The sequence below is a fragment of the Apostichopus japonicus genome, chromosome 19, assembly GCF_037975245.1.
Source record: "Apostichopus japonicus isolate 1M-3 chromosome 19, ASM3797524v1, whole genome shotgun sequence".
Taxonomy (NCBI): domain Eukaryota; kingdom Metazoa; phylum Echinodermata; class Holothuroidea; order Aspidochirotida; family Stichopodidae; genus Apostichopus; species Apostichopus japonicus.
Genome location: NC_092579.1, coordinates 5,609,317 through 5,635,096, shown reverse-complemented (window position 1 = coordinate 5,635,096; position 25,780 = coordinate 5,609,317). Strand labels below are relative to the sequence as shown.

General features: G+C 37.8%; 2 protein-coding genes across 3 annotated transcripts in view; one reads left to right on the top strand and one right to left on the bottom strand.

Moving 5' to 3' along the window:
- Positions 1-17,874, top strand: part of LOC139959812 (katanin-interacting protein-like) — a 39,517-nt gene extending 21,643 nt beyond the window's left edge. For both annotated transcript variants that reach the window (XM_071957688.1, XM_071957686.1), the window contains exons 21-39: positions 256-320; positions 1,360-1,584; positions 2,542-2,617; positions 3,305-3,446; positions 4,157-4,351; positions 4,723-4,817; positions 5,298-5,340; positions 5,903-6,049; positions 7,128-7,311; positions 7,778-7,955; positions 8,205-8,370; positions 8,936-9,117; positions 11,911-11,975; positions 12,777-12,887; positions 13,580-13,719; positions 14,268-14,369; positions 15,048-15,208; positions 16,023-16,123; positions 17,325-17,874. In XM_071957688.1, coding sequence (XP_071813789.1) covers positions 256-320; positions 1,360-1,584; positions 2,542-2,617; positions 3,305-3,446; positions 4,157-4,351; positions 4,723-4,817; positions 5,298-5,340; positions 5,903-6,049; positions 7,128-7,311; positions 7,778-7,955; positions 8,205-8,370; positions 8,936-9,117; positions 11,911-11,975; positions 12,777-12,887; positions 13,580-13,719; positions 14,268-14,369; positions 15,048-15,208; positions 16,023-16,123; positions 17,325-17,380 — 2,434 coding nt within the window. In that variant the 3' untranslated portion in view covers positions 17,381-17,874. The remainder of the gene's footprint in view (positions 1-255; positions 321-1,359; positions 1,585-2,541; positions 2,618-3,304; positions 3,447-4,156; positions 4,352-4,722; positions 4,818-5,297; positions 5,341-5,902; positions 6,050-7,127; positions 7,312-7,777; positions 7,956-8,204; positions 8,371-8,935; positions 9,118-11,910; positions 11,976-12,776; positions 12,888-13,579; positions 13,720-14,267; positions 14,370-15,047; positions 15,209-16,022; positions 16,124-17,324) is intronic.
- A 3,423-nt stretch (positions 17,875-21,297) lies between these two features.
- Positions 21,298-25,716, bottom strand: LOC139959811 (cytochrome c oxidase subunit 6B1-like). The gene is made up of 3 exons (XM_071957685.1): positions 25,580-25,716; positions 23,066-23,268; positions 21,298-21,494 (listed from the first exon to the last, which is right to left on the bottom strand). Exons 2-3 carry the CDS (start codon positions 23,258-23,260, stop codon positions 21,441-21,443), a joined length of 249 nt encoding a protein of 82 aa, XP_071813786.1. The 5' UTR covers positions 23,261-23,268; positions 25,580-25,716; the 3' UTR covers positions 21,298-21,440.
- Positions 25,717-25,780: the final 64 nt, after the last annotated feature.

The window sequence follows — 25,780 nt, the reverse complement described above, 5'->3', positions numbered from 1 at the left end:
TAAGGATTAAAATGGCTTGCCATTTTAACTTGTTTGCCTTTTGTAGAACAAGGGACTTGTTAACAGCCTTAGTATGAAATATCAGACCTTGCCTCAAATGTGGTAAATCTGCAATAGTGTGCTCCCTATATTGTCAACAAAATATTCAAATTGGTCAAATCTCCTGTAACTTTGTGAAATCAATTTAAATGTATGTTTTGTATAAATAGAAAATCTTTAATGCTATTGATCTATTAACTTTTTTTGTTTTATTAGCGATGAACCGTTGTTTGGCATGGAAACTTTCCCTCCCAAGACATCAACAGGAGCTGTGAAGGAAGGTGAGTCACAGTTTTGTCTTTGGTGTAATGAAATTGGTAAGATAGTTTGGTGAGCATAGGGGAGAGGGGGAGGGGTGGGTCAGGAGGGAAACTTGGAGGGTGGGGCAGAATGGGTAGAATTTCAGTGATGTTCAATGTGGCTAACAGGTTGTTTCATTAGACTCAGAGTGGAGGATTCAATTCTTGAGTTTAGTGCAATCGTTAAATCTCACTTACACAATGGTGTCCAAAAAACGTACAAAATGGAATTGTCTACATTCTGTCGATCTTTGTGACATTTTGAAGTTGTATGGTACAGCAATACCAGTTTGGAGTGAATATTTCTTCTCATTTTGGTTCTGATCCAATTCATTATTGCATTTGGATGTGCTGCATTACGTTTCTATGCAATGGTTCAGTTTAGTTCATTTTAAGTTCAGTCCATTGTAACACACTGGAAGCCAATTCATATCAATATACAGTACAGTACATTTCAATGCATGTCACATTATTGAATTGAGTTAACATGTGTTCAGTTCAGTTTCTCTCAGTTTACTTCAAAGAAATTAATTTCAGCTCAGTTTAGTGCTGTGCAATTCACCCCAAGTCCTATAATTTTGAATGAAGTTAGTTCAAGTCGGTTAAGAGACCATCTACTTTAAAATGCAACTGATTTCTGAATACTATTCATCTACAGTCAGTCTAATGCAGTGACATTACAGTGTTATTCAATTCCGATGAGATTCCATCTACTTAAAGAAAACTGAGTTCGGCTCAGTGCAGTTGCAAATCAGTTCCAACTGAACAATTTTCAACACAATGAATAGTAGTTCATTGCAATGCAAATCAGACCAGTTCACTTTAGTTGAGTAGTGAAATCAAGCTCAGCCTATCTTAGTTCATAGCAATACGATATTAGTCCAAATCAGTTTAAGTCTCTACAAATACAATTCCATGTCATTCAGATTTTGAGTCAAACTGTTTGACTCACACAGTCTTCCATTTGTTAGAGAAACCATTGTAATCTTATCTTGCCATTAACATTTTTACCATGTTTCAGGGGTCGTCGTGGCCGATGATCTGGAAGACGAAAGGTGGAGGCAGCAAGCACAGGGACGTAAGGAAAGCACAGACTTGGACCCCTTTGGCCCCTCTGGTCCCACGAGGAGGGCGCAGTGGAGGCATCAACAGCAGCTCAGTCTGGAGGAATCGTGGACTTCGCTCTCGATGTTTGATAAGTCACAGAAGGGAAGACTGACAGCTAACATGAACCTAGACATGCAAGGTAGGAATTAAAAACCAGATTATTTCAGAGTTTTGGAATGTTAAAATGAGATCTCTCTCGTTGATCGACCATTTGGTAAATCAGAGAGCTTATGAACATCCACAAATGTAGTCTAAAACTTGCTGATTTACTAATACTTGCACAGATTATTTCATCATACATTCAAGAGGGTATTTTTTCCTCCTCCTTTTCCTCCTCCTCCTCCTCCTCCTCCTCCTCCTCCTCCTCCTCCTCCTCCTCCTCCTCCTCCTCCTCCTCCTCCTCCTCCCCCTCCTCCTCCTCCTCCTCCTCCTCCTCCTCCTCCTCCCCCTCCTCCTCCTCCTCCTCCTCCTCCTCCCCCTCCTCCCCCCTCCTCCTCCTCCTCCTCCTCCTCCTCCCCCTCCTCCTCCTCCTCCTCCTCCTCCTCCTCCTCCTCCTCCTCCTCCTCCTCCTCCCCCTCCCCCTCCCTCCTCCTCCTCCTCCTCCTCCTCCTCCCCTCCTCCTCCTCCTCCCCCTCCTCCTCCTCCTCCTCCTCCTCCTCCTCCCCCTCCCCCTCCTCCTCCTCCCCTCCTCCTCCTCCTCCTCCTCCTCCTCCTCCTCCTCCTCCCCCCCCTCCTCCTCCTCCTCCTCCTCCTCCTCCCCCTCCCCCTCCTCCTCCCCTCCTCCTCCTCCTCCTCCTCCCCTCCTCCTCCCCTCCTCCTCCTCCTCCTCCTCCTCCCCCTCCTCCTCCTCCTCCCCCTCCTCCTCCTCCTCCCCCTCCTCCTCCTCCTCCCCCTCCCCTCCCCTCCCCTCCCCCTCCCCCTCCTCCTCCTCCTCCTCCTCCTCCTCCTTCTCCTTCTGCTTCTGCTTCTCCTTCTGCCCTCCTCCCCTCCTCCTACCTCCCCTTTCTCTTCCACCTCTTTCCTTTTACTCACTGCTCCATCTCTTACTTCAATCAAAAATGTGCTGAAGACTTATTTTTGTTTTTATTCTACACAGGAGACTGTTTAGATGAATTCCTCCCCACTGGAAATTCCCACAATGATAAGGAAGCTGGTGATGATGATGATAGCAGGTAAAGAAAAGGGGAAGAATAAATTGGAATAGTGAAATTATGATATTAATATATGCTAAATAAAGCTTTGTTTGATGGTATATGTATAAACTTAAGAGAAATCAATACTAGGCAAAATTCAGCTTCCAAAACCCATTAGGTATGTAAACTTGCTGCTGTGTAGTGGTGTTTAGAAAGGTTTCTGTTGATTCAACTTTTCTGGTTTCTAAATGGGAAAAAGTAGCATTTATTTTCTGTTCCTTTAATGTCTCAAAATAATTTTGTTCGCCCTGTCTGCATTGCAGTTATGTTGGACTGACTGGGTGTTTTCACTCCGCCCTCCTCCCCCCCCTCATCCATCCCTGTATTTGAAAAACTAGTCAGATTCTGGGATACACTCTCATCCATCACATGAGGATGTTCTGTGAGTGTCCTTGAAAGTAGGAATGGAGAGAAAAATTAACACACCTGCCTCTTACTGTTTTTAATACTTAGAGAAAATTGCTTATCTACTGCAAAAAGCCAGTGTAGGAATATCTATCAAAAGGAGAAGGCTTGTTATAAGCTGGTGTTAATCAATGCTTATTACATATGATAACATCTTATAGAGGGTTAAGCTTACCATACACAGCATGCACTTAAACTAGTGTAACCTTAAGAAATTAGTCGACTGTGATCATATACCGATATTTTTTTGTCACCCTCTAGCGAGGAATTTGAAATCCCAATCCTACCACACGGCCAGCGGATGAAAATTCTCATCAAGACCACCTGGGGTGACAAGCATTATGTGGGATTGAACGGAATTGAAGTCTTTCAGAGCAATGGGGAACTCGCCAGTATCACTGAGGTTTGTGTTCACTAATTAAACCGTCTTTGTTTTTAATTTGTATTGTCTTTAGTCTCATTAGAATAGACACTATTACAGTGTAGCTTCTTGGACACTCTTAAGATGTCATCAATGAATATTGAAAGTTAATTAATTGATGCTTGATTGATTACTTTTGAATAACTTTTAACTTTAATAACAACATTAAGTTTTAGAGTGTATTCACAGCTTGAGATTAATAAAGTAATTAAATGTCAATTGATTCAATTAACTTTATAGTTAAAGATTTTTGTATTAAAACTATGTTTTTTTTTTGTTCTTCAAATAACCAGAGTTATCAAGTTATAGTCAGAGAAATTTTGTAGAGTAGCAGTTGTATAATATTATGATTTCATCTGGTGATAATGAGTGACAGCATCAAAAGGAATATTTAGAATAGATTTGTCATCTTTGCTGTTAATTTATGCCAATAATCAGCTGTATTCTAGTCTCAGAAGGGGTGGAAGGGTAGTCACAGCTTTACATAAAGTCAGTAATACTGAGCGATGCATCACAATCCATACAGGAAAATGGTATAAAACGTTTGCATGCCAAGGACATGTCTTCTATATATTCCGAGGAAATAAATAATCTAGCTGGAAATGTATATTCCGTTGCAAAATACGGTGCAAATAAATGATACAAATTATAATTGTCACAGTTTTATTTCGGTCTCTACTGTCGTCTGCTAGGTCACAGCCGATCCTCCCGACATTAATGTCCTCGACGAGTACGGTGCTGATCCTAGGGTCATCACTAATCTGATTGATGGTGTTAACCGCACCAGGGACGATATCCATATGTGGCTGGCTCCTTACATATCTGGACGGAACTCTCTACAACTGATATTCGAACATCCAGTCAAGATCGCCATGATCAGAATATGGGTGAGAGTTTACAGAGAACTTCACTTTACAGATTGTTCAAGTATTCTCTCTCTATTGAGGCCACCTCCCACTCCTCGAGCCACCCCCACCAAGCCACCCCACCTCCCCACACCCTCTTTCTTGTCCAAGGTAGTAATACAGATCCCTCCAACTGAAATTACGAATATCTCACACATGGTGAGGAAGATTTTCTGAGATTAAGTTTGGATTGTTTTTATAGGTAAATATGAATATTCATTTCTTAATGGGTTGACTTTATCCTGCTCCCCTGTCACTCTGCAATCATGACATTCAACCATTGCACACATCTTGCCTTAGTTTAATTCAACTAACAAGTTAAGTTATTTATTTATTTCTTGTTATCTTTGCAGAATTACAATAAATCACGGATCCATTCTTTCAGAGGTGCTAAAGATATCGAGGTCTTCTTAGATGACAAGTGTATCTTCAAGGGAGAGATTGACAGGTAATTTCTTAAAAACCCTTTTTTTAAACTATTCTCAGAATTAATATAATTTTTTTATTGACAAGGAAATTCTCTTCATATTTTACTATCACAAAAGCAGAAACAATTTCACAGTAGGATTTATAAAACCATTGCCATATTTATATGTTTTGCTCACTGTTTATCCACCCCTTCTCCCCCCACCCTCCCATTCCCAACCTTTTATCTATCATGTTCCATATTGGTTGTAATGTCTCTTGCCTTCAATACATATAGTTGCTACTCTCTCATCCCCCTTCTTACTCTTGCCCTGTGCACACACCAACCAAGTTTGCAAGCATTGTCAGTGTAACTTTGATAAAAAAAGCCCAGCCTTATTCAAGGGAAAAACCAAATGCTCGTCATGGTGATAAATGCTCATTTCCACAAATGATCATTTACACAATATTTGACAAAATGAAACAATACTTATGATCATCGGTGGTTTCTTTTACATCTCAGAGCATCAGGCACCAGAGAAGGAGACATGGAAGCTTTTGGAGATGTGAGTTTAATTACAATAACTTTATATTTCCTCTAGTTGTTATGAATAAAACCTGAGCACAACATGTATTATGATGCTGTTGACAAGAGAATCTGTTTTTTCCTTTTAGTTACAATACCAATACAGTCAAGTTACCATTCTAAATTATGGTACAGTAATAACTTAATTACAGTAGACTTTAACTTGTAATTTCACTGTAGTTACAATTCTAATTGCAGTACAGTTACAATTCTAATTACAGTACAAACACAATTCCAATAACAATATTTTTACACTTCTAATTACAGTATGTTGTAGGTACAATTCTAATTATGGTACAGTAACAATTGTAATTACAGTAGACTTACAATTGTAGTTACAATTCCAATTATAATATTGTTACAATTCCAATTACAGTACGGTCACAATTCTGATAACAGTACAGTTTCAATTCCAATTACAATACAGTTACAATTCCAATTACAGTACAGTTACAATTCTGATAAATAACAGTTATAATTCTGTTTCTAGTCTAGTTACAGCTATGGTATTAACACATACCTATGTTCTTTCCCTTTCACAGACGATTCTCTTTAGTGAGGACGCAGATATTCTTGAGCTCATCTCCAGACACGACGAGGCTTACATTGTACAGACAGAGGATTGGTTCAGTTCTAGCATGGAGGATGAATTTATACCAGAGAGACCAAAAACAGCAGATGAAGGAGAGGTACGTCATACTCTCCAGAAATTTCTTTTCTCATTGGTTGATAGGAGGTTGAGAAATTACTCAAAGACTGAGATATTGATGCTTAACACACTTGAGTACCACCTTCAGTCTATTAACCCACTCATATCTGTTATCTTTGCCTGCTGTGTGTATCTAGTTGGTCGTTTTTGCTGTGGTTAATGAAAAGCCTACCAGCTTAGGTACCTATCCTATTCTTCTGGTTCCATTAAATTGTAATGTACCTTCAGTTCATATGTTTATTAGCCACTCAAAAAAAATATTATCTTTCCCTTTCTGTGTGTATGTAGTTAGTCTGTTTGCAATAGTTAAAGTCCAAGAGGTTTTAGTCTCCCCATTCTTCCATTTCTATTAAACTGTCAATCACATTTATTTTAGGTATTTATTGGCCATTCATACCTGTTACCTTTTCCTTGTGTGCGTATATCTAGTGACTTGGCTTGTAATAGCTGCCTGAAAGTCCTGCTATAGTATCGTAACATTGGATGCTATAATTGAATGTACCTATACAGGCTGTTTACTGCTTTATTTGATAGAGGAATTACATATTAGACTGACATATTGATACCTGAATGCCCGTACACAACCAGTCACTTTCAACGCATTAATCTCTATTTCAATTCATTCCGTTCCTCTCCCGTACTTTCTTTGTGTATAGAATGACATTTGTAGCCATTGTGTCAGTATAATGAAGTCCTGTTAGCATCAAAAATAAGATTCTTTGAATAATATACATTTTCCTTGTACAGAGCTTTTGAGTAGAGACACATTCTGTAGTATAGTTGCTTTCCTTATCAGTACCCATTTCTACAAAATAATACGTTCAAAGTCTCTTCCCCTATTTTCTAGAATATTCAATATGCTAACATAATTTCAAGATCAACTGGTTTTTGTTTCCTTCAGTTAACCATTTTTTCTCATCACAAGATTTTTAGAATTTTATTTCAACCGTTCACTGTCGTTGTTGTCCAGTCACCGGCGTTAAACAGCCGACAAATTTGTTAAAAAGCTTTATTTGTGTAAAACTTGATCTCCTTCTGGCTCAATTTTTGCCGTACAGGAGAGACCGTTCACGACCGCTCGAAAATTCAGGAAGAAGAAAGGTGAGACGAAGGAAACTCCAAAACCACCAGCAGATTCTAGTTCACCAGAGGGTATTACATTGATACCAGGCGTGGATGAGAGATATATCCCAAGTGCAATGGACGTATCCGCTGCTACCGAAACTGTTTTTAGCGGGAGATGTAAGTTCAACTTTGTGTGATAATTCAACAGAAGTTTATGTCAGAAAAGAGAAACATATTTTTTTATTTTCACATTAATATACATATATATATATATTTGGCACAAACGTTGGTGTTTGTTCTGATCACTGGATTTTGAGTTTGGAATGGATATTTTTGGGGAAAAAAAGTGTTGATTTTAGATCTACAAATAAAGCTGTTTATTTCAAACGAGCTGGTTGAATTTCATTCTTATATCATATCCATGCTCCACTAGGTTTTGTACAAGTTTGGAAAAACTAAACTGGCAATGAAGTAAGAGGCCAGTAAGATATCTTGTATTCCTGCATTGTAGGGTTGGCTGGAGAAATTAGGTTTAAAAAATAAGCAACTGATCGCTAATATGAAATAGAAGTTGACCTTTCAATTTATATTAGCTATTTCCTTTAAAAAGAATGTTTCTTTTCTCCATCCATTTTCGTCCCAGTTTTGAAGTTGAATTTTACTGCTACATGGGGTGACTACTATTACTTGGGCTTGACGGGGTTAGAGGTCATGGACCAGCACGGTGAAGCAATACCCTTTAATTTAGAACAAGTTGACGCAAACCCCAGAGACCTGAACGTACTACCAGAGTATGGATCTGATGACCGAACCCTTGATAAGTGAGTACCACTAACCCCCTCACAGCCTTAACTCCCCCTGGGGTACCAGACATAACCCCCTTCCCAGGCCTAATCCCCCTCCCAGACCTAACCCCCCCCTCCCAGCCCTAACCACCTGCCACCCTACACTTAAAAATCTTCCCAATCCCACCCCCACTCCTCCCTCATACAGATTCACCTTTACAATTCTGCATGTTTCCAGGGTTAATCCACTCTGAAATGAGACTTTAATTTTGCCTCATCTTCCAGAATCTTGGACGGAGAAAATATCACAACGTCAGACGAACACATGTGGCTTGCTCCATTTTCCGAAGGTGCGGATCATACTCTCACCATCGATTTTCAGCAGAAAGTTCAAATATCCGGGCTGCGGATATGGAACTACAATAAGAGCCCTGAAGATACTTATCGAGGGGTATGTGCCAATTGTCATAAATTAATGTCCTTAGTTACATGTCATTGATCAAATTGGTACAATGGGGGCAAATTCCAGAAAAATTTCAGATGAACGGAGACATTATCATAGCAAAAAAAAGGAGTTGTGACCCTCAAGGCCGGATTTTGCTCTATGTGCACTACATTATAGGCATTTCCATAATTTTCGTCTTTTTAGTTCAGTTGATAAAGCACAGGGACCTTTTCCTCTCAAGGTTAAAGATTTGAAATATGTTCCAATCAAACATCTCCAGGCTTTTTCTTTAAATAATGGTATGAAACACATATCTGATTAGCTTGATTATTCATTTATTTGAATATGCATGAAGTATATGACTTGAATATACATGTCTTGTCAAACAACCAGCCCATCCAGTTGGAACAATTTTTTTCTATACTGTAATTTCATTTCCCAGTTCAGAGCACTCATAGTGTCAGTATGAGCAGTGTGAATATCATGTTTCTGTCAGTTAAAGGTAAGGAACTGTTCATACTGTGAGTACGAATAATTATCTACTTAGGCTCCCTCTTTTTCTCTTTGACAGATAAAGACAATGCATGTATTCCTGGACAACAAACCGCTGTCTCCAAAGAGTGGATACTTGATTCGAAAAGGACCCGGAAACTGTTTCTTCGATTTTGCGCAAGAGGTCACCTTCGGAGGCTGGAAGAGAGCTGAACCATCAATCAATCCAGCACTACCAAAATCCATTCAGGAATCTTTGAGGTGAGGCAGGAAAAAATATCTCCAGAAAGAAAAATGTATTAAGAGTTAGGGAAGCCTCGCAAATCTAACCGCCGGTTCCGGGCCGGCGGAAATCTCGCACCCCTTGCTCATTATGCATGTGCATATTGGTCCCATGGTTGAATGCACACACGCTGGTTGCCAGCCGGAGTAATGAGCACAGCGTCCTGACAACACAAGGCTGGTTATTCTTCACAAACAATGAGCAAACTTGGCCAAGTGACCGGATTAACTTTTGCGGTTTTGACAGTCAATAGAGCGGTAGTTTATGTTGCAAAAGGACTTATACACTAAAATCCGCCACTACCAAATGTCCGAGATTCAGTACTTTATATACTGTAATTCTTGCAAATCTTCCACGTTATCAAACCGCACAAATAAAATTTCTTGGGTCTCTTATGAACAATTGTGAAACTCCGCTACTCGAAAGTTCGATAAAAGCAGCCTTTACCTGGGCCTATACATTATGAGCCTTGTTCAATGAGTGGTACGTAACTATGAATTAAAAACTGAATCAGCCATTGCATTAAATATATGCCCCCAAGAACTTCAGAAAACCCATATTGACAAACCAGAATTTAAACAAAACAATAGTTAAGCTATGCCACATATGTATGTTAAAGAGAGAACATCGACCGTAACGTTGATCTCTGAAGCTAACTGCGACACAAATTCAACGAATAAACAGATGGTTTAAATGCTTGATTTTCCCATTGACTTAGTGTGTTAGGCTGCCATGTGGTTAGAGATATAAGTTACTATTCGGTGAAAATTTTACTATACGTACATCAGTTTACAACTGCAGTGTTTACCCCTACTTAAATATCATCGTAGGCATACTGTACATGGGCTGCGAATTTTCCCAGGTACCTTCCAAACAACCCCCCTGTCTAACACCTGTTTGTTAACATTTTTGGCATGTTTCCAAAAAACTTTTCATGGAGTAAACTATTTTGGCTCCACTCTAGAATTAATTAGGTAAGTCAGTAAAGGATCGGTAAAGTTATGCGAAATGTTATCTTAGACGTTCAAGAAAAGTATATATACCCGTAACATTAAGGTAAGTAAAACACACCTCAAGCCAACCGACTCCTTCGCATGAACAAACCATTCTATTCCCCATGATACACGAGTCTATACCATACAGACATAGCACGATATCAAGGCCCCGATAGCTACAGTATGGCTATCTTTATGAAAGTAAACCTTTTAATCCCATGTTTTAGGCCACTTGGCATGATTAACTGAATGCTAAATATTGTTTCCATGTCCTTGTAGAAAACGTCAACTTCGCAAAATACAATTAGTTGTGTTTTTGTTGTTACGTGAGATCCGTAACCGGCGAAGTGGTTAGGCTATTTACTATACACTTAACTATGGTAGGATATTAATTTTTCCTTTTTTTGTGTGGAAATTCTAGAAAATACTTTCTTTTTCCCCCGCCAGATGTGGTCGTATGGTTTATTCATAAATGGGTGTACCAGAGCCTTGTCTACATGACATTAGTTGCATTTAGCACGATATGCCAGTTTCGCGTGAATTTTTCGAAAGTATTTTGCTCGAACTTTCGTAAAATTTGAAAGGTGTACCAACTTACTGTTCGTACACAATTGCTAATTTCTCTACTGATTTTCAGAGTAGTAAAGGACGTTTTTTTTTACGAAGTTCAAAAGTCAGTAAATGAAGTTGATAAACTTAATTTCTTTCAACTTTCTTAACCATGGAATGCTAGAATAACATTTACACTTAAAACGGAGAAAGGATAATCGCATTTTTTCCACATTTATTTCAAATTTCTTTCACAAGAAATTATCGTCATTTGTTCAATCCTCATGATGTCTACGATCTAGCTGGCTAAAAAAAGAGTACAGCTTCGCTGGAGTGCGAAAAATTCCCTACAGTCAACCGATTTTTTTCACCTAGCTAGGTAGTTTAGGTCCTGTTCTATACAACTTAGTAGGATTATTCTAAAGTCATCCCGTATGTTAGGCTCTGGTTCACGCTTATGTGCACGTGTATAAGAAGTGAGATTGTGATTTCAGTTTTTTAGATTTTTAAATCTTAAAAATTCAGGAAACTTAATGTCCTTGCAAAAAGGCAACGAAACTTTTTGTTCCTACTTGGCCGACTGGGAAAATAAGAAAGATAGCATTTTAGATTCCTGCAGTGTAAATTCACATTTCCTTACTTATTTTTCACAGAAGTTTTGCTTCTGCAGTAGGATAAAATACGGCGTATAAACATACTATCTTTTTGAAACGTTTGAATACCTTGAGACTTAGCTATGATGTTTTGTTCAACTCACTATTGTGTTCAAATCGGCTTAGTAAAAACTTGACCGCGGCTGTGAATGTAACTGTATTGCGTGGAGGGTGGTTTGGAGAGAGTGTGCACTGAAGTGTGACTCATTATCTGCTTGTGGCTGTGCTCATTATAGCCGCGGAAAAATCCACCGGCCCGGACATGGCGGTTAGATTTGCGAGGCTTCCCTTAGCTGGCCCGTTGATTCTATTGTAGCTGGATGTTCGGTTACGTAACCTAGCACATCCAACATCTTCTCAGGAGTCTGTGAGGTGAGGTGACTAAAGTATCTAAAAAATACAGTCATTGAAAATTAGATGGTCTGGCATTTCAATCCAAGCAGGATGGTAAAGTAAATAGAGGGCAGTAGTCCAAAAATTAAATGTGTAAACAGGGTAAATTGACCTGTTGCGTGTCTGTATCAATACTATTAAAATCCACTTTTTAATGATGACTGTCTTCTTAATTTTTCAGGAGTAGTATCGTGGCCTCAGAAGAACCAAGTCAGGAGTACATCTCAATGCACATGCCTTGTGGTTGTATCCTTTCCTGTGTTTTCTTCTTCTTCGCTTTTTTCATTCTCATTAAAATAATTTTGTGTTTAAATTTCCTTTCGAATAATTAATTCCTCATATCAGCTGGATTTATTATCATTAAATTGATCTTTTAATTTGCCTCTTATTGTGTGAAAGCTTTCGACAATACTTTATTACTTTGACTAGTTTTCAAGTAAATTCTCTCCTGGGGCTATAATTGTCCCGAGAAATGATCTCGGTAAGGTATTGATGCTGTTTCTTCTCAGTTGCAGAAAGAAAAATTTGGTAGTTTCATTTTCAATCATTGTGAGTCTTGATAGAAAAAGAGAAGATATTTGTTAATGGCTGCAATATTCTTAAGTGACTAATAGCTACTGATACCATCCCTTTAAGGTAAAACAACAGAGGCAACCTCTTTAAGGTTTACCCAACAGTCCAACAGTTTGTAAACACGTAAATGCTCCCAATGCCAAGATATTGTAATGTTATGCATCGTACTTGTAGGACTAAACTTCTTGTCATAGCAACCATGGAGATTATCAAGACTGTACTTGAAAGGTGCCATTTCTTTTTCTTTTTGTTTTTCCTTCTTTCTATGAGGAGGATCTCAATTGAAAACAACACATGTGCTAAACATCCTTCAAATAGTCACAACTGCCTCAGTGTGAAAATGTTGCCAGACAATTTAACTTCCAACATGTCATCTCTTTCACCTCATGTGAGGCTATTCCCATACAGCCTGGAAAAATGTTCTCGTCAGCTTTCTTAATTGAATATATAAATCCTTAATCCTTTTGAGTACAGTCGTGTTTCAGTTCCAGCTACTTTGTACCTGGGGTGACCAGTATTACGTCGGTCTGAATGGAATAGAGTTCTTTGATGAGACGGGGAATAAGATAATCCTCACCGAGACGAGTGAGTATAAATGATAACTTTGTATATCACTTGAAATACAAAGTATTGTTTGTTATATATATCGCCTCCTGCTATGTAAGTTAATGGAACATTACGTAATGTAATATTATCGATTTGTTGTATTCCTGTCATCTCATCTAATCAAAACTACCGGTGCTGACCCATATCTCCCTTGACACAGAATGACTTATTAGAAATTGGAATCATAGAACAACAGAAGTATAGTTTCTGGTGTGTGGTATTCATATCAGCATTGCATCCAGCCATGGCTTGAGTCACTCATTGCAAAAGTGAGCTGACTTTAATAGAAAGTTGTTTCCCCATAGACATGATATATAGTTATACAAAGCACAGGAGCCACAGTCCTCAACCGTTGTAAATAAAACTGTTGATTATGACAAGGATCTCCGTTATAACAGAGTGTACTTGTTAGAAATCTGAATCATGGCACTACAGACCTTTATACATTAGAATATTATATGTAAACTTTAATAAACATCACCTTATGAAAAGGTCATTTTACTTTGCAAAAGAAATGTCAGAAGTTAATTTAGTGTCGACCATCTCAGTCAAGAAGAGGACTTGTTTGACCACACATCACAATTCTAATAAGCTAGGGAAGAGTCATAAATACATTTTAATCTGTAGGCGAAAGAAAGACTGACAAATTTTAGTGTTTCTGTTCTTCGTAGATGTTGCTGCTTATCCTCCAAGCATCAACATTCTGGAGGGAGTTGATGATGACGTGAGGACGCCAGACAAACTCATCGACGGTATCAATGACTCTAAAGATGGCAGGCATACCTGGCTAGCTCCAATACTACCCGGTGTGGTAAGCCAACAGTTCTATCTCTCTTTGGAAACTATAGTTTTCTTTTGGATTGTTTTAAATGGTCACTCACTGGTTCAAAATCTAAATCTTGCCAAATATTCAGTCAATGCATAGAACAAATGTTCTTATAAAGTAACCAGGTTTGCAACAAATAAGGTATGTTTCAGCACATTCATGTTACACATGTACCTTAAAAGCTAGTGGAATATGGCATACTTTGCCATAAAACTAGCCAGATTTGCTTGTGTCATTCTGTGCTGAAGTTGTTTATTACAATCAAGTGATTGGCCTTATTTGAAAGCCTATTGCATCATGTTGGCCAGGAAGGAATGTCTTTTCTATGGCATTTGTGGAGAAGTATTTTCTAGTTTCTAGTGTTCTATGATTTTAGCAATAAAATGCGACCAGTTACAGTTGTTTGTATATGTTGATCAATGAAATGGTCAATATGTTGTTGATATCTTGTCAATATATTGTTGATATCTTGTCAATATATTGTTGATATCTTGTCAATATATTGTTGATATCTTGTCTTTTTCTGTTGACAGATTAATAAGGTCTATGTGATCTTTGACGAGCCAGTGACAGTGTCGATGATCAAACTATGGAACTACAGTAAGACACCTCTGAGGGGAGTCAAAGAGTTTGGTGTGAGTATTTAAGCCCAACTCTTTCAAAGATGTGTATGTGTTGTGTTCTAAAAATGTTTCACTCTGACCTAGTTCTGTAATATATGCCCATAACTGATTACCTCTTCATTCTAAAAAATCTTTGGGCAGCTGCTACAGTTTAGCTTCTCCTCAACCCCCTCCCCTCCCTTCCCCTCCATCAGTTCAAATTATGAATGTGTTAATCATTCAATTCAATTTAGAAAGTATAGTGTTCCAATAAATTAAAGCTCTCATGAGCCTGTACAGTAACTGATGTGTGTTGTAATTAAGATGAAAGCCGATGAGAAGTTGACTTTAGCCAGTAGATTTTGTAAGCACATGTACTTTTGGCAAGTAACAAAAATTTGGGAAATTCTAGGTCTGGAACCATCAGATGGTAGCAAATTCCCCACCCCACCCCCCTCCCCACCCTACCCTCACCCCCTCATGAAAAGAGTAAGTTGAATTGCAGTAGAATTCAGAAATTAATTTTTCTTGCACTCACACATTCCTGCAGCTTCTGTGTAAACCTTACATCAGTATCGACTCGGTCTTAGTCACCAACCTTCTTTTCCGACATTTCACGAATAAAGACTATAACCTTTTATTCTATTAAGGGACATCCCTGGCCATTTCTTCCTTGATGCCATTTTCCCTACTTGTTTATCCACTTCTTAGCTCTATCTTGATGACCTGTTGATCTACAATGGCATCCTAGGCAAGGTCTCCACCGGAGCACGAGGCATCCTACCTACTCTGGAGCTACCAGCTATGTACCACACTATACTATTCACAGATGATGTCAAACTGCTGCAAAGAGAAAAGCACACCATCATACAGTAAGCAACCTTTTCTCTTTCATTTTTAGGGAATTTGGAGTTGGAGTAGGGTGGGTGGGATGAGGGGGGTGGGGAAGGGGGGATGAGGTTGGTACGTTTTTGGGGATGGTGGTGTAGTACATTTGTCTAACCTTGCATATTCCTTGGATTAGTAACTCTGCAATTTGATGTTTGGATTATGCAACATATTTTTAATCGAAGAAGTTAATATTGGAAGGAACCTCTTTCTCGTGGATCTCACTATTTGTACAACAAAGAAATGAGCATTTTTAGGTAACAACTGTTGGATGCATTCAGTGTATTTGAAGATGGTTGGTAGTTAATGAGAATTGAAAGTTCAAACTATTATATGTGTTCAGACTACAGAGCAGTTTCTAAGAATTGAGAATTCTTTTTCATATCAACTACCAACCTGGTCACTTGAATTTTTTTCCAATTCAATGCAATCTGAACTTTTCATATTGCCTTAACAGAATATAAAGTAACAGAATTAATTGTAGACAAAAGTAATTATGATTCAATATGATTTAACCAGGGTAGTGACAATCAGCAACAAGAACAAACGTGTTTGATATGAGGGAAATTTTAATTAGTTTCTGATACATTGGAGTACTACTGACACCTAGCCAATCTGCCCCATATTCAGTACATTTGTTGTGTGTGATAATCTCATTCAAAAAATTTGTAGACCTTTAACGAACCTGCAACCTAATGACCATCCATTTCTTCTTGCCATTTATGTACTGATGAATGTATTGATTCTGCTAATAGGCTAAGATTAAACTGATGTTTCCTTTATGACTTTTTCCATCAGAAATCGCTCTCAAGATCAGGATGTGCAGCTGACGAATGAAAGAGAGGTGGTAGAGAAACACAACAACACTAAGAAAACTGCTGCAAGCACTGTTGATCAAGGTACGTCTTCTAGCCTCCTCTGTTCCCCACATCCATCCTGCCCCCTCCTTCCCCCCACCTCATCCCCTTCCCTTCGTACCTGACAAAATCTCATAATCACATTGCTTGTAAATGTAAAGCCGTTGGCTGTTATGAAAAAAAGATTGGCACAGGGAGGAGGGCTATGTCACACACTTCAATTTTTGGTTACTTGCCGTAGGCGTGTGTGTCGATGCCCTAGCTTGTCAACACGTTATCTCAAGATAGGTAACATCTGCAGTTCTCATATTTGTTATGTGGCTTCCCCATCATTAGTACAAGAACCCTATTGTTTTAGGTGGAGGTCATTTGGGGTCAGCAGAGGGTAAAATGTGAAAATCTCAAAAATCTGAACATCAAAGGAGGTCGTATATTCATGGTAGGATATCCTTATGTAGTGTAAAGTTTTAAAACAATTTAGTATAGGTCAGAGTTCATTTAAGGTCATGAGGGGTCAAACTAGAAATACTTGAAAACATTATCTCCAGATAGGAGATTTGATTGGCTCTCGTGTTTTGCATGTGCTTCCCCTATAATGAATACAAACATGACTGTTTTTGGTGGAGGTCAAAGGTCATTTGGGGTCTTCAAAGGTCACACTCTGTTAATGCTTGTAAACACCAAACCTTGTAAACATGATATCCCAAGATAGATACATAGATAGATTCCATCTGCAGTATTAACCTCAGCCAGGGTTGTTAGCTTGCAAACTACTGCTGTGCTGCATATGATTTATATATTTAAAAGCTAGTAATCTCTGGGAGAGGTTTCCCTCTGGTTTTATAAAACTCTATTGGTCTACCTACCAGATTTACTCATACATTGTCACTCATGTTATTGTTGATGAATCCAAACATTAGCTACGATGGAAATCTGTAGTCTGTTTTTTTCCTTAACCTCCTTGCTTAATGTCATTTTTGCCTTGATTTGTATTTGCAAAATAGACTCAAATTGCTGACATCTGTTTTGAAATTGGCTAGAATGACTAAATAAACATTAACATTAGCCTTTCAACCAATGTAAGAGTTTCCCATGGTTAAGCATTTCATGTGCAAATTATATTGTTTTGCTGATGTTTTATCTGTGGTGGGAAATATTATGTTGTAAACAGAACTAGCTGTTTCAATGATTACATCAATAATCCTTTGATAATTTTTTTTTATATATATTTTTTTACCCCCAGCCCTGAGGCCAAAGACCAGTATAGTTCATGGGTTGAGGACTGGCATAAGAAGGTGACGTTGTTCTCCGAGTCTATGACCAACTCTTGCCGCTTGGTGCTTAATTTTAATGTAAATAAGCTTATCGTAAGTAAGGACTTCATCAGGAAGACGACGTAGGTCTGACAAACAAGGATCAGTATTAAAACCAAAAACATTCAATTGTCTATTTGTATGATTTTGAAAAGCTATAACAATGAAGATGCAAGCAATCTTCAGTGGGTTATGAACAAAGGTTTCTTCTCACTAAAATCTATGCTACCATCCCTGCCACTAGGTTTGCACAAAACATGTTTGTGTGGGTGTGTTTAGAGGGTATTTGAGGGGTAGGAGGGAGGGAAGAGGGTACATGAGTGACAGGGCACATATGGTGGGGGTAGGCAGAGATGAGATGCTTATTGTATCTAAAAGATAGTGTCATTTTGTAAAGTCCTTTTGGATATCCAAGATGCACAGTAATGATTTGCTCAAAATTATGTCAGCATGAACTTAAATAGATAAAACTTTGATGGAAGGGTAAGTGGAGGGGATGGGGGTGGGGGGGGGAGTGGAGGGATTGACATGGTATTTTACATTCCTGAGTTTTTTTTTTGACATTATGAAGTCCCATTGACCTAGCAGTGTATTGTGATCAAGTGGGCACAGTTTTGTAGTAAAGCAGACTAGAATTAAGCATTTTGTCATTTGGCCTTTTGCATTATTATTCTGTTTATGTTTTTCTATCTCTTAGTTCCTTACTCATGTGACTAGAAAGACAGTATTAAAGAATGTCTCAATAGACACATAAATCTGGTTTTGTATTCAGACATTATTAAAAGGGAAGCCAACTTGTAACCCTGTTTTGAAGTTTTCCTTATCCATAGAATATTTATTCTTAGTCAATTTACACAATCTGTCTCATTGTTTAATATCCTATATTGTTTTCTTTTATTAATTGTCGCCTCCAACGTACACCTTGACACGTTTCATCTTATCAAAGAAGGCTTCACGATTTCCGTCCACTGGTATAAAAAAGTCGTCCTTTACCAAATTTCTGTGCAATCTTCTGCTTTCGTAGTAATTTAAGAGACATATTGTAAAACAACCTCATAACTGCCTGTTTGGCCTTATAAAGATTTACTAACCACCTTGAATGTATCTTATGGTATTCGATTCATCTAAAAGCCTTTACAATCATTGTGAATGTTGTTTCAATTGCATTAACTTAAATGGAATGTACTGAGCAACACTGGAATATTTTCTTTGCTTATAAATGCGTACTTACAAGGCCAAGGCAAATTGGTCGAGATTCATGAATATTATTGATATATCATATTTATTTCACAGTAGTTTTGAGTTTTACAGTTTGCTGTAACATATTATTCAGTTTATTTCATGTAAATACTAAGTTTCATTTAAATACTAAGTTAACAAATAATGATATGAGTACCTTTAACCAAGGTCATGTGTATATCTATTCCCTTTCGAAGAGTGTTTTAATACTTCACTTGATGTGTAACACCTTAATGATCACGTGTGGTTGCGGTCCCAATGCGAAGGGTCGGGTTGACAGTGAATCAAGTTGTTTGGGTTTTGTGCCCTACGTTGGGTGGGTTTTAGAAGGGCATGGCCTTTTTAATTTAAACTTTACTTCATTTTGGTCTTTCTTTTCTGTGAGAATTAAATTGTTGATATTAGGAGCCTACTGGAGCAAGCAAATACCATTGTTGTGTGGGAAATAAAGATGCCGATATCTTACAGTATATAAAATAGAAGAACATCAACCTTTGCTGCTAGATAATATTTAGGAAGAAATCATAGGTCTTTTCTAATTTGAAAACTAGTTCTCCCCGATTGTAAAAGAAAGCTCAATGTAGACGTATTTTTTGGAAGGATTGCTCAGTGAAAGCTAAACAAACCCTGCTTGAAGGAGTGTTCTAGGTAGCATCACTAACAATAAACCAGAGCACAGTGTGCAGTTCAATAGCCTAGCTTGTTTACTATGAACCAGATCTAAAGTACATTCCTGTTATTTCAATGCCGAGTTATATAAGATCCGGTAAGAACATTGACTAGGCACAATTTTGAAAGTATTAGTCTCAAGGCAATGTTACACATTTTGTGAACCAAAATGAAGTGATATTTGGGTTTAGTAAGCTTTGCTATTTTTTTTTTGGGGGGGGGGGGCAAAATGAACAAATTATGGGAAAGTACCTCATATTGCTTATGTGATGTTAGCATACATATCAGGACTGAATAAGATAATTAAGCCTATGAGAGTTGTCTCTGGTGAGTCTGTGATGCCATGGAATGTATAACCTGACAGTATTTTGAGTTACTTTTGATCATCTTGCTAATGCTTTATAGTACAGTAGTCCCATAATAAAAGAGTTGGTTTAGCTCATTTCGTTGCAAATATGGAGAAGGAGACGAAAATTGTGAAATTTCGTTGCTTCTCACATGACACAGTCTCTGGGGAGTGAATTAATAAGAATCGATAGGATGTATTAAATACTCACGTATTGATCTTCGTTTTGGGAAATAATTTATCAGGGCGTCTTAGTTTGATCAACCGCAATATTATTTTGGGTTATATATACCTGGTAAAAGTTACCGACAATACTCAAAACGCTGCTCTAACACAAATTTTACGGAATATTGCATCTGGTATTTATTTGTCCAAGTGTCTTTCATAATATTGATGAATGTTATCCCTTTGTTCATATTATATCCTATTCAACAGATTTATTCTGATGAAAGGAAGATATTTGCAGGGATGTATCCTCTTTGGGTAGTGGTGGATCCCTATTTTGAGGCTTTATTTTGAAATAATCCATTATGTACCGGAAAGTAGTATGTCCCTGTCTGCAGATGGTCAAGTATCCCTAGTTGTGAATTGTTAACAAGAATATAGGTCTGTTACTCTGTTCTATTTATACTATTCTCTCCAAATTAACGATCAAATCAAGTGAAAATCAAACTATGGTATATATTTAATTTTATTACGTGACCATAGTTTCCCCTTCTTAGTGGGTACGGGATTGTAAGCAATTTTTTTTGTTCTCGCTGGCTCCTATACATGGCTATCAGATCTAATGTATTATATTCACAAAAATGTTTTGAGTGGTGAATGTTTATTATGTATAACAGCTATAATCTGAAACATTGAAACAACTCTTTCAGAGTTAAGAAAAGTACATGACATTTGTCTTTTGTTGTTTCATACTTTCCTGAATCCTTTAAGACCAAATTTCCTTCAAGTTCCCTGGTCTTTTTCCTCAAGCAGGGAGAAGGAAAAAGAGTATCATAGACTTTGGGATGGAGTGTTTGGTCATTTGTTAAACAAAATTAGCTATTCTACGGCAGGTGGGAGGGGGAGGGACTGATGGAGGGTCCATTTCTTTCCACATCTACCCCTATTTCTAATGTTAATCCTACTGTAGTCTATACTGATGTTAAACAAACCCTGTTCAATACTGTCTGCTAACACATAAGAAAAAAGAAAAGATATCGCAGAGAACTTCAGATTGACAAGTCTCTAATATTGATATTTGACATTTTCAACAATAAAATATATGCGAAATTCGTCTGAGGACCACAAAGCCACAAGCAATATAAGGATACTATTTCACATTCACAAAACATTTCAAGATAGCCAGATCCAATTCTGTGTGCCCAAAGAAAAAGCAACTTCCTATCAACAGTGCTTACAATTTTTTATTGGAGAAATAATAAGTGTGTGTAAATCAATCATTTTCCACATTGTCTTCAAAGAGGACTTGTTATTGCTACCATTTCCTCTTTCTCCACTGTTTCAATCTTACCCCCCCCCCCCCCATTTTTTCACCTTCCCCAAATGACTATGCATATTACCTGCTTACATGTACAATTCTCACAATGCAAGTTCAATTAGATTCAATATAACTTCTGAGGTATAACATATTGATGATAATGAGATTGGTATAAAGAATCAACTAATATGACACTGTCACATCTGTCTTAGGTTACTTGTTTTTCTCCTGCTCTCCATAGGTGCTGGTTTTTTGGCTTCTTTCAAAGTTTCCTGATGAAACAAATTATTCTTAAATTGAGAAAGTTCATCAAATCCTTGATGGGAAAGATCCTTCTTCTACTTGGCTGTCCCATGTTTCTACCTGCAGAATAACAATGTATACAAAAAAGAAATTAAAAGTTCACATTTTAAATTTATGTTGTAAACTTTCATTTTATTTAATGCAAGTTTATGAAACTTACTATTCAAAGTTAGAGGAAGGGTGATCTGATGAGTCCCTGCAGTTCATATTTACCACCATTTATTTGCTTAATTTTGTGTTACTTTGATATCTAGAGAAGACTGACATTAATCCTCGCAGAAGACCAACTGAATTATAATATCATGAATTCTATTACTTATTGTATTGATCTGAATGACGGGTGTGCGGGAAAGTCTCCCCCCCCCCCCCCGGCCCAATTTTTGTTTTACGCTGAATAGGTGCAATGGTCGAGACGGAATGAGAAATGACCTGATAATTTCACGGTTTATGAGTCGGAAATGGTAATGATTGTACAAAGGAAATGTCACCTATTGAGAAATGCAAATGACTTATTTCAAGTTTTTTTTTCAATCAGAACAAAATGACTACTACTGTACTTAGCCAATTAGAATAACGAACTGATTGTCTAACTGGTGCTGGACTTGTACTCTCCACGAATTATTCATATGACTGAATTTCATATTTTATGACAAAAATGAGACAAATGCAACTAAGAGAATCCTCAATGTTCAGATGAAGTCATTGCTGTAAAACCAATTCTTGTTTAATTATTTAACGTCCACATTTCAATGAAGTCACAGCAGAAAAATAATTACAAAATATTTGAATTTTTTTTGGATGGATTTAAACAGCATAGCCAAAGTGAACTACTGTATTTAAAAGAGAAACTAATAACAAAACTCAGTCTTTAATATACATATCAACAAGGGCGGCGGAACCGGGGGGGCACAGGGGGCACGTGCCCCCCCACTTTTCCTCAGGGTTAAAAATGTGCCCTTTTTCTACATAAAAATTGAGGTGTCTTAAGTTAGCAAGAGGCCAGGGAACCGGAATGAACACTCTGGAAGGGCCGTTTCCGGCCATCTGAGGGGTTTGTAAAACCAAAATTTGTCTTGTACGCTCCGCGCCAACCGATGGTGGCGCTCCGCTCAGATAGTCGTGCATCCAACTTTGCAAATCCTGGCTATGCCCCTGAGTTTTAATGAATTTATGTGGGTCAAACTCAAAGCTATTTCGAATGGAAACAATTTGTTAAGATATTAACAAGAAATAAACTGTCATTCGGAAAATTCATACATTAGCAACTAGCATGATTTCACCTCATTTGTCTCAATAGAAAACTTGTTCCTTGTTTCCCAATTTGCACATTGGATATTGCAGTGCCAGTATGCATATTTTCCTTGAGGGGGGGGGGGGGCGTTGATGGGGTGATGTGTATACGCAAATAAGATAATACATTAAGAGTTATAAAGGGTACTAAATATCAGGCTACATCAGTCCAATCGAATTTCTGCAAAGTGCCCTTTGATGTCGGTGCCCCCCCAGATTAAAAGTGCTTCCGCCGCCCTTGCATATCAAAGACTGATTTTTACATGTTAAGTAATTTCTATATTTTCAACCTTTCCATTTATTCTAAGATGGCCATTTGAAGTAGTTCCTACAAGACTTACCCATTTGATTGGACACATAGATTTGTAAACCCTCCTAAACCATTCGCAAGGCTCATAGTCCTCTCCTTTGCTTTTCTGACACTTGTGGAAATCTACATAATTCTGCCAGCAATTTTTGGTTTGGTTCTGGTTTGGGAATCTTGCATCGAATGGCGCTGTCTTGTACTTCTGTAAAGCGTCTTTGACTTCTGCCATTTTGAATACTGCGAAGAGAAGTTAGATTTGATTATTCAGTTAGGTTCATTTCCTTTTTACAACAGATCTGCCACACACTTGCAGCATGTCACATGAATCAGAATTTTTACTGCCTCCAAATGCAAGCAGCCTAAACAGTTTGTGTTGGCAACCTGCCTGGTAAAATATTATTTCTTGCTTTTATTATAAAACTATCCCTCTCAACACTGTGATATGAGAAATAGTGTAACGTACAGTGTGCTTGAGGCTAAATTTTCTGAAGCTGTCCAATAGGTTTTGCAGAGAGTCATGGCTAAAAGTCTTGTTTTCTAGAAACGACCAAACATGTTCTTTATATTCATTGAAGAAAGAATTTGAAATGCAGTTTATGTTCTCATCCATCTCTTGCAACTTCATTCAACATGTTCTGCCAAAAAAATGATGTTTACACTGTTATTACCCTGATAAATAAATTGCTGACTTGCTATTCCCATGCTCTGGCCATGTTAATGTAACCGTCTCCACAAAAGCAGTGTCTTACAGATTTAGCATCATTTCAAGAGTGAAAAGAGGTGGGTGCCTGGCATCGGAACAGCCCAGACTACTTGCCAATAGCCTCCTTAGGAGTGCCTGAGGGCACTGTAGATTGGCACTTCATAGCACAGAGCTATTCCACCAATCTGGGACGATTTGTATTTGTTTTTCAAAGTTACGATAAACTAAAGCTTGTCAAAACAATTGTTATAATCCCTTCAAAAAATCTTCTTTGGCCAAACATAATATCGTACTTGTCAGACGACATAGCATCCGTTTGTTGCACTATAGGGTAAGCTAACTGCACTTCTTTCTTAGGAAATTTTCTTCTTAAATAGTCCACACAAGTTTCCTGAAACAGGCTATGATTGATTTAAAGTCTTTAACCAATTATCTACAAAATTTTAGCTTCTCCCGGGTATCTGGCACACAAATATCTTTATCAAACTTTTGCTTAGAACTTTTTACCTTATTTTACTCTGTTTGGATAGGTGTGTTTCATTTATCTGCTCCCTACCACGTAGTTAAACTGTACCAACTTTTGACACAGTTTTGGTGCAGGGCACTCATCATATTGACAGAATAATGGCAGAAGCCAATACATTGTTTCAGGAACTTTCACATAGAATATGTTGCTATTTCTTCATCTGGAAAAGATTGATCAAATGCATTGTGTACAGTGGTATACTCTATACTGCAGGCTACTGGAACCTATGCAATTTCTCCGCACTATGTGCGTGTAAGCTTCATTGCAGCAAATGTGAGCTTTGTACTCTAGGCAGCTGCAGAAACAAACTCAGAAGTACAGTAGCATCATCCTAAACTGAATTTAGTCCAGAAAACAGGTAAGCTAGCATTGTTCATGCATACTAGTTAGCCAGTGCTGGATTTCAATAGACCTAGGCATAGCCAATATTTCTGGGCTGGGGCTAACATCTATTTTGTTATAGGCATCATCTATGTTATACTGCGGTAATGTTATGTCCATTTTGATTTAATCAAATTATGACCTAAAAACAATTCCGCTTTTCTTGTATTTTACTTTATACCCTTAGGCCCTAGGCCTAGGACCACTGTAGCCTACAAATTCCACAGCCTAGGCCTAATGATAGTAGGATTTTTTTAAAGCTAAGTGCGAGTATTGTGGTGTATGGTAACTTCTTATGTCCCCTAAATTCCATTACTGAATTATACATATGTAGCTGCACTGTAGTCTGTACTCTGTAATGTATTGATTGTAAGTCAAATTGTAATGTATCCACTTCCAATCTTTGTCTACAAAGCCTTTACGGAAATGCCCAAAATTGCCCCAGTGAAACAGGAAAACATCAAATTGTATTTCGAAACACTTGCATGGATTATTCCACCGATTTTGCGGAATTATACAGTAAACTTCACAACATGTGTGACTGTGAAGTAAGACTAAGCGAAGTTTTTCCTTCCTTCGAAGTTAAAACACTTTGACTCCCGACGTTTACATGTATACATTCCAATTATAATTCTCCTATTGTTTGCTGAATCTGGTCAAACCATCGAAGAAATCAAATAGGACATAACTTAACCACTGAGCAAAATGAGATCACTGAACTATCTCTGAACGTTAATGCCCTTACTATCGTGAATTTACCTAGTTATACCATTGATACATTACGATAGGCTGCTAACACTAGGCAGATTACGGTGTACGTGAGGAATTAACTTTTCATAGTTTGAATAATTAAGTGAAGGAAATATGGAGAGCAATGACAACTTAATTGCGCAGGACATCTTATACATGCAATATAAGGTCGTATTTTGATAACTTACGATTTTCGACGTTAGAATAAGTGGGATATTTTGGTTGACCAGGGTACCGGCTACACGGAATAGTTTAATAGAACCAGGTGACTAGATCGATAGAATAAATTTTATACCTTCATTCTTAGGAAACCCTATGAGCGGTAAAATAATTATTATTTCATAAAATATTATTTATATCAATTAATTGTGACGTAGGTGTACATTTAT

Coding starts and splice junctions, on each gene's coding strand:
- LOC139959811 (XM_071957685.1), bottom strand. CDS start 23,260: ATGGCAGAAGTCAAAGACGCTTTACAGAAGTACAAGACAGCGCCATTC. Junction 21,495..23,065: donor CTATGTGTCCAATCAAATGG/GTAAGTCTTGTA, acceptor GTTATTCTGCAG/GTAGAAACATGGGACAGCCA.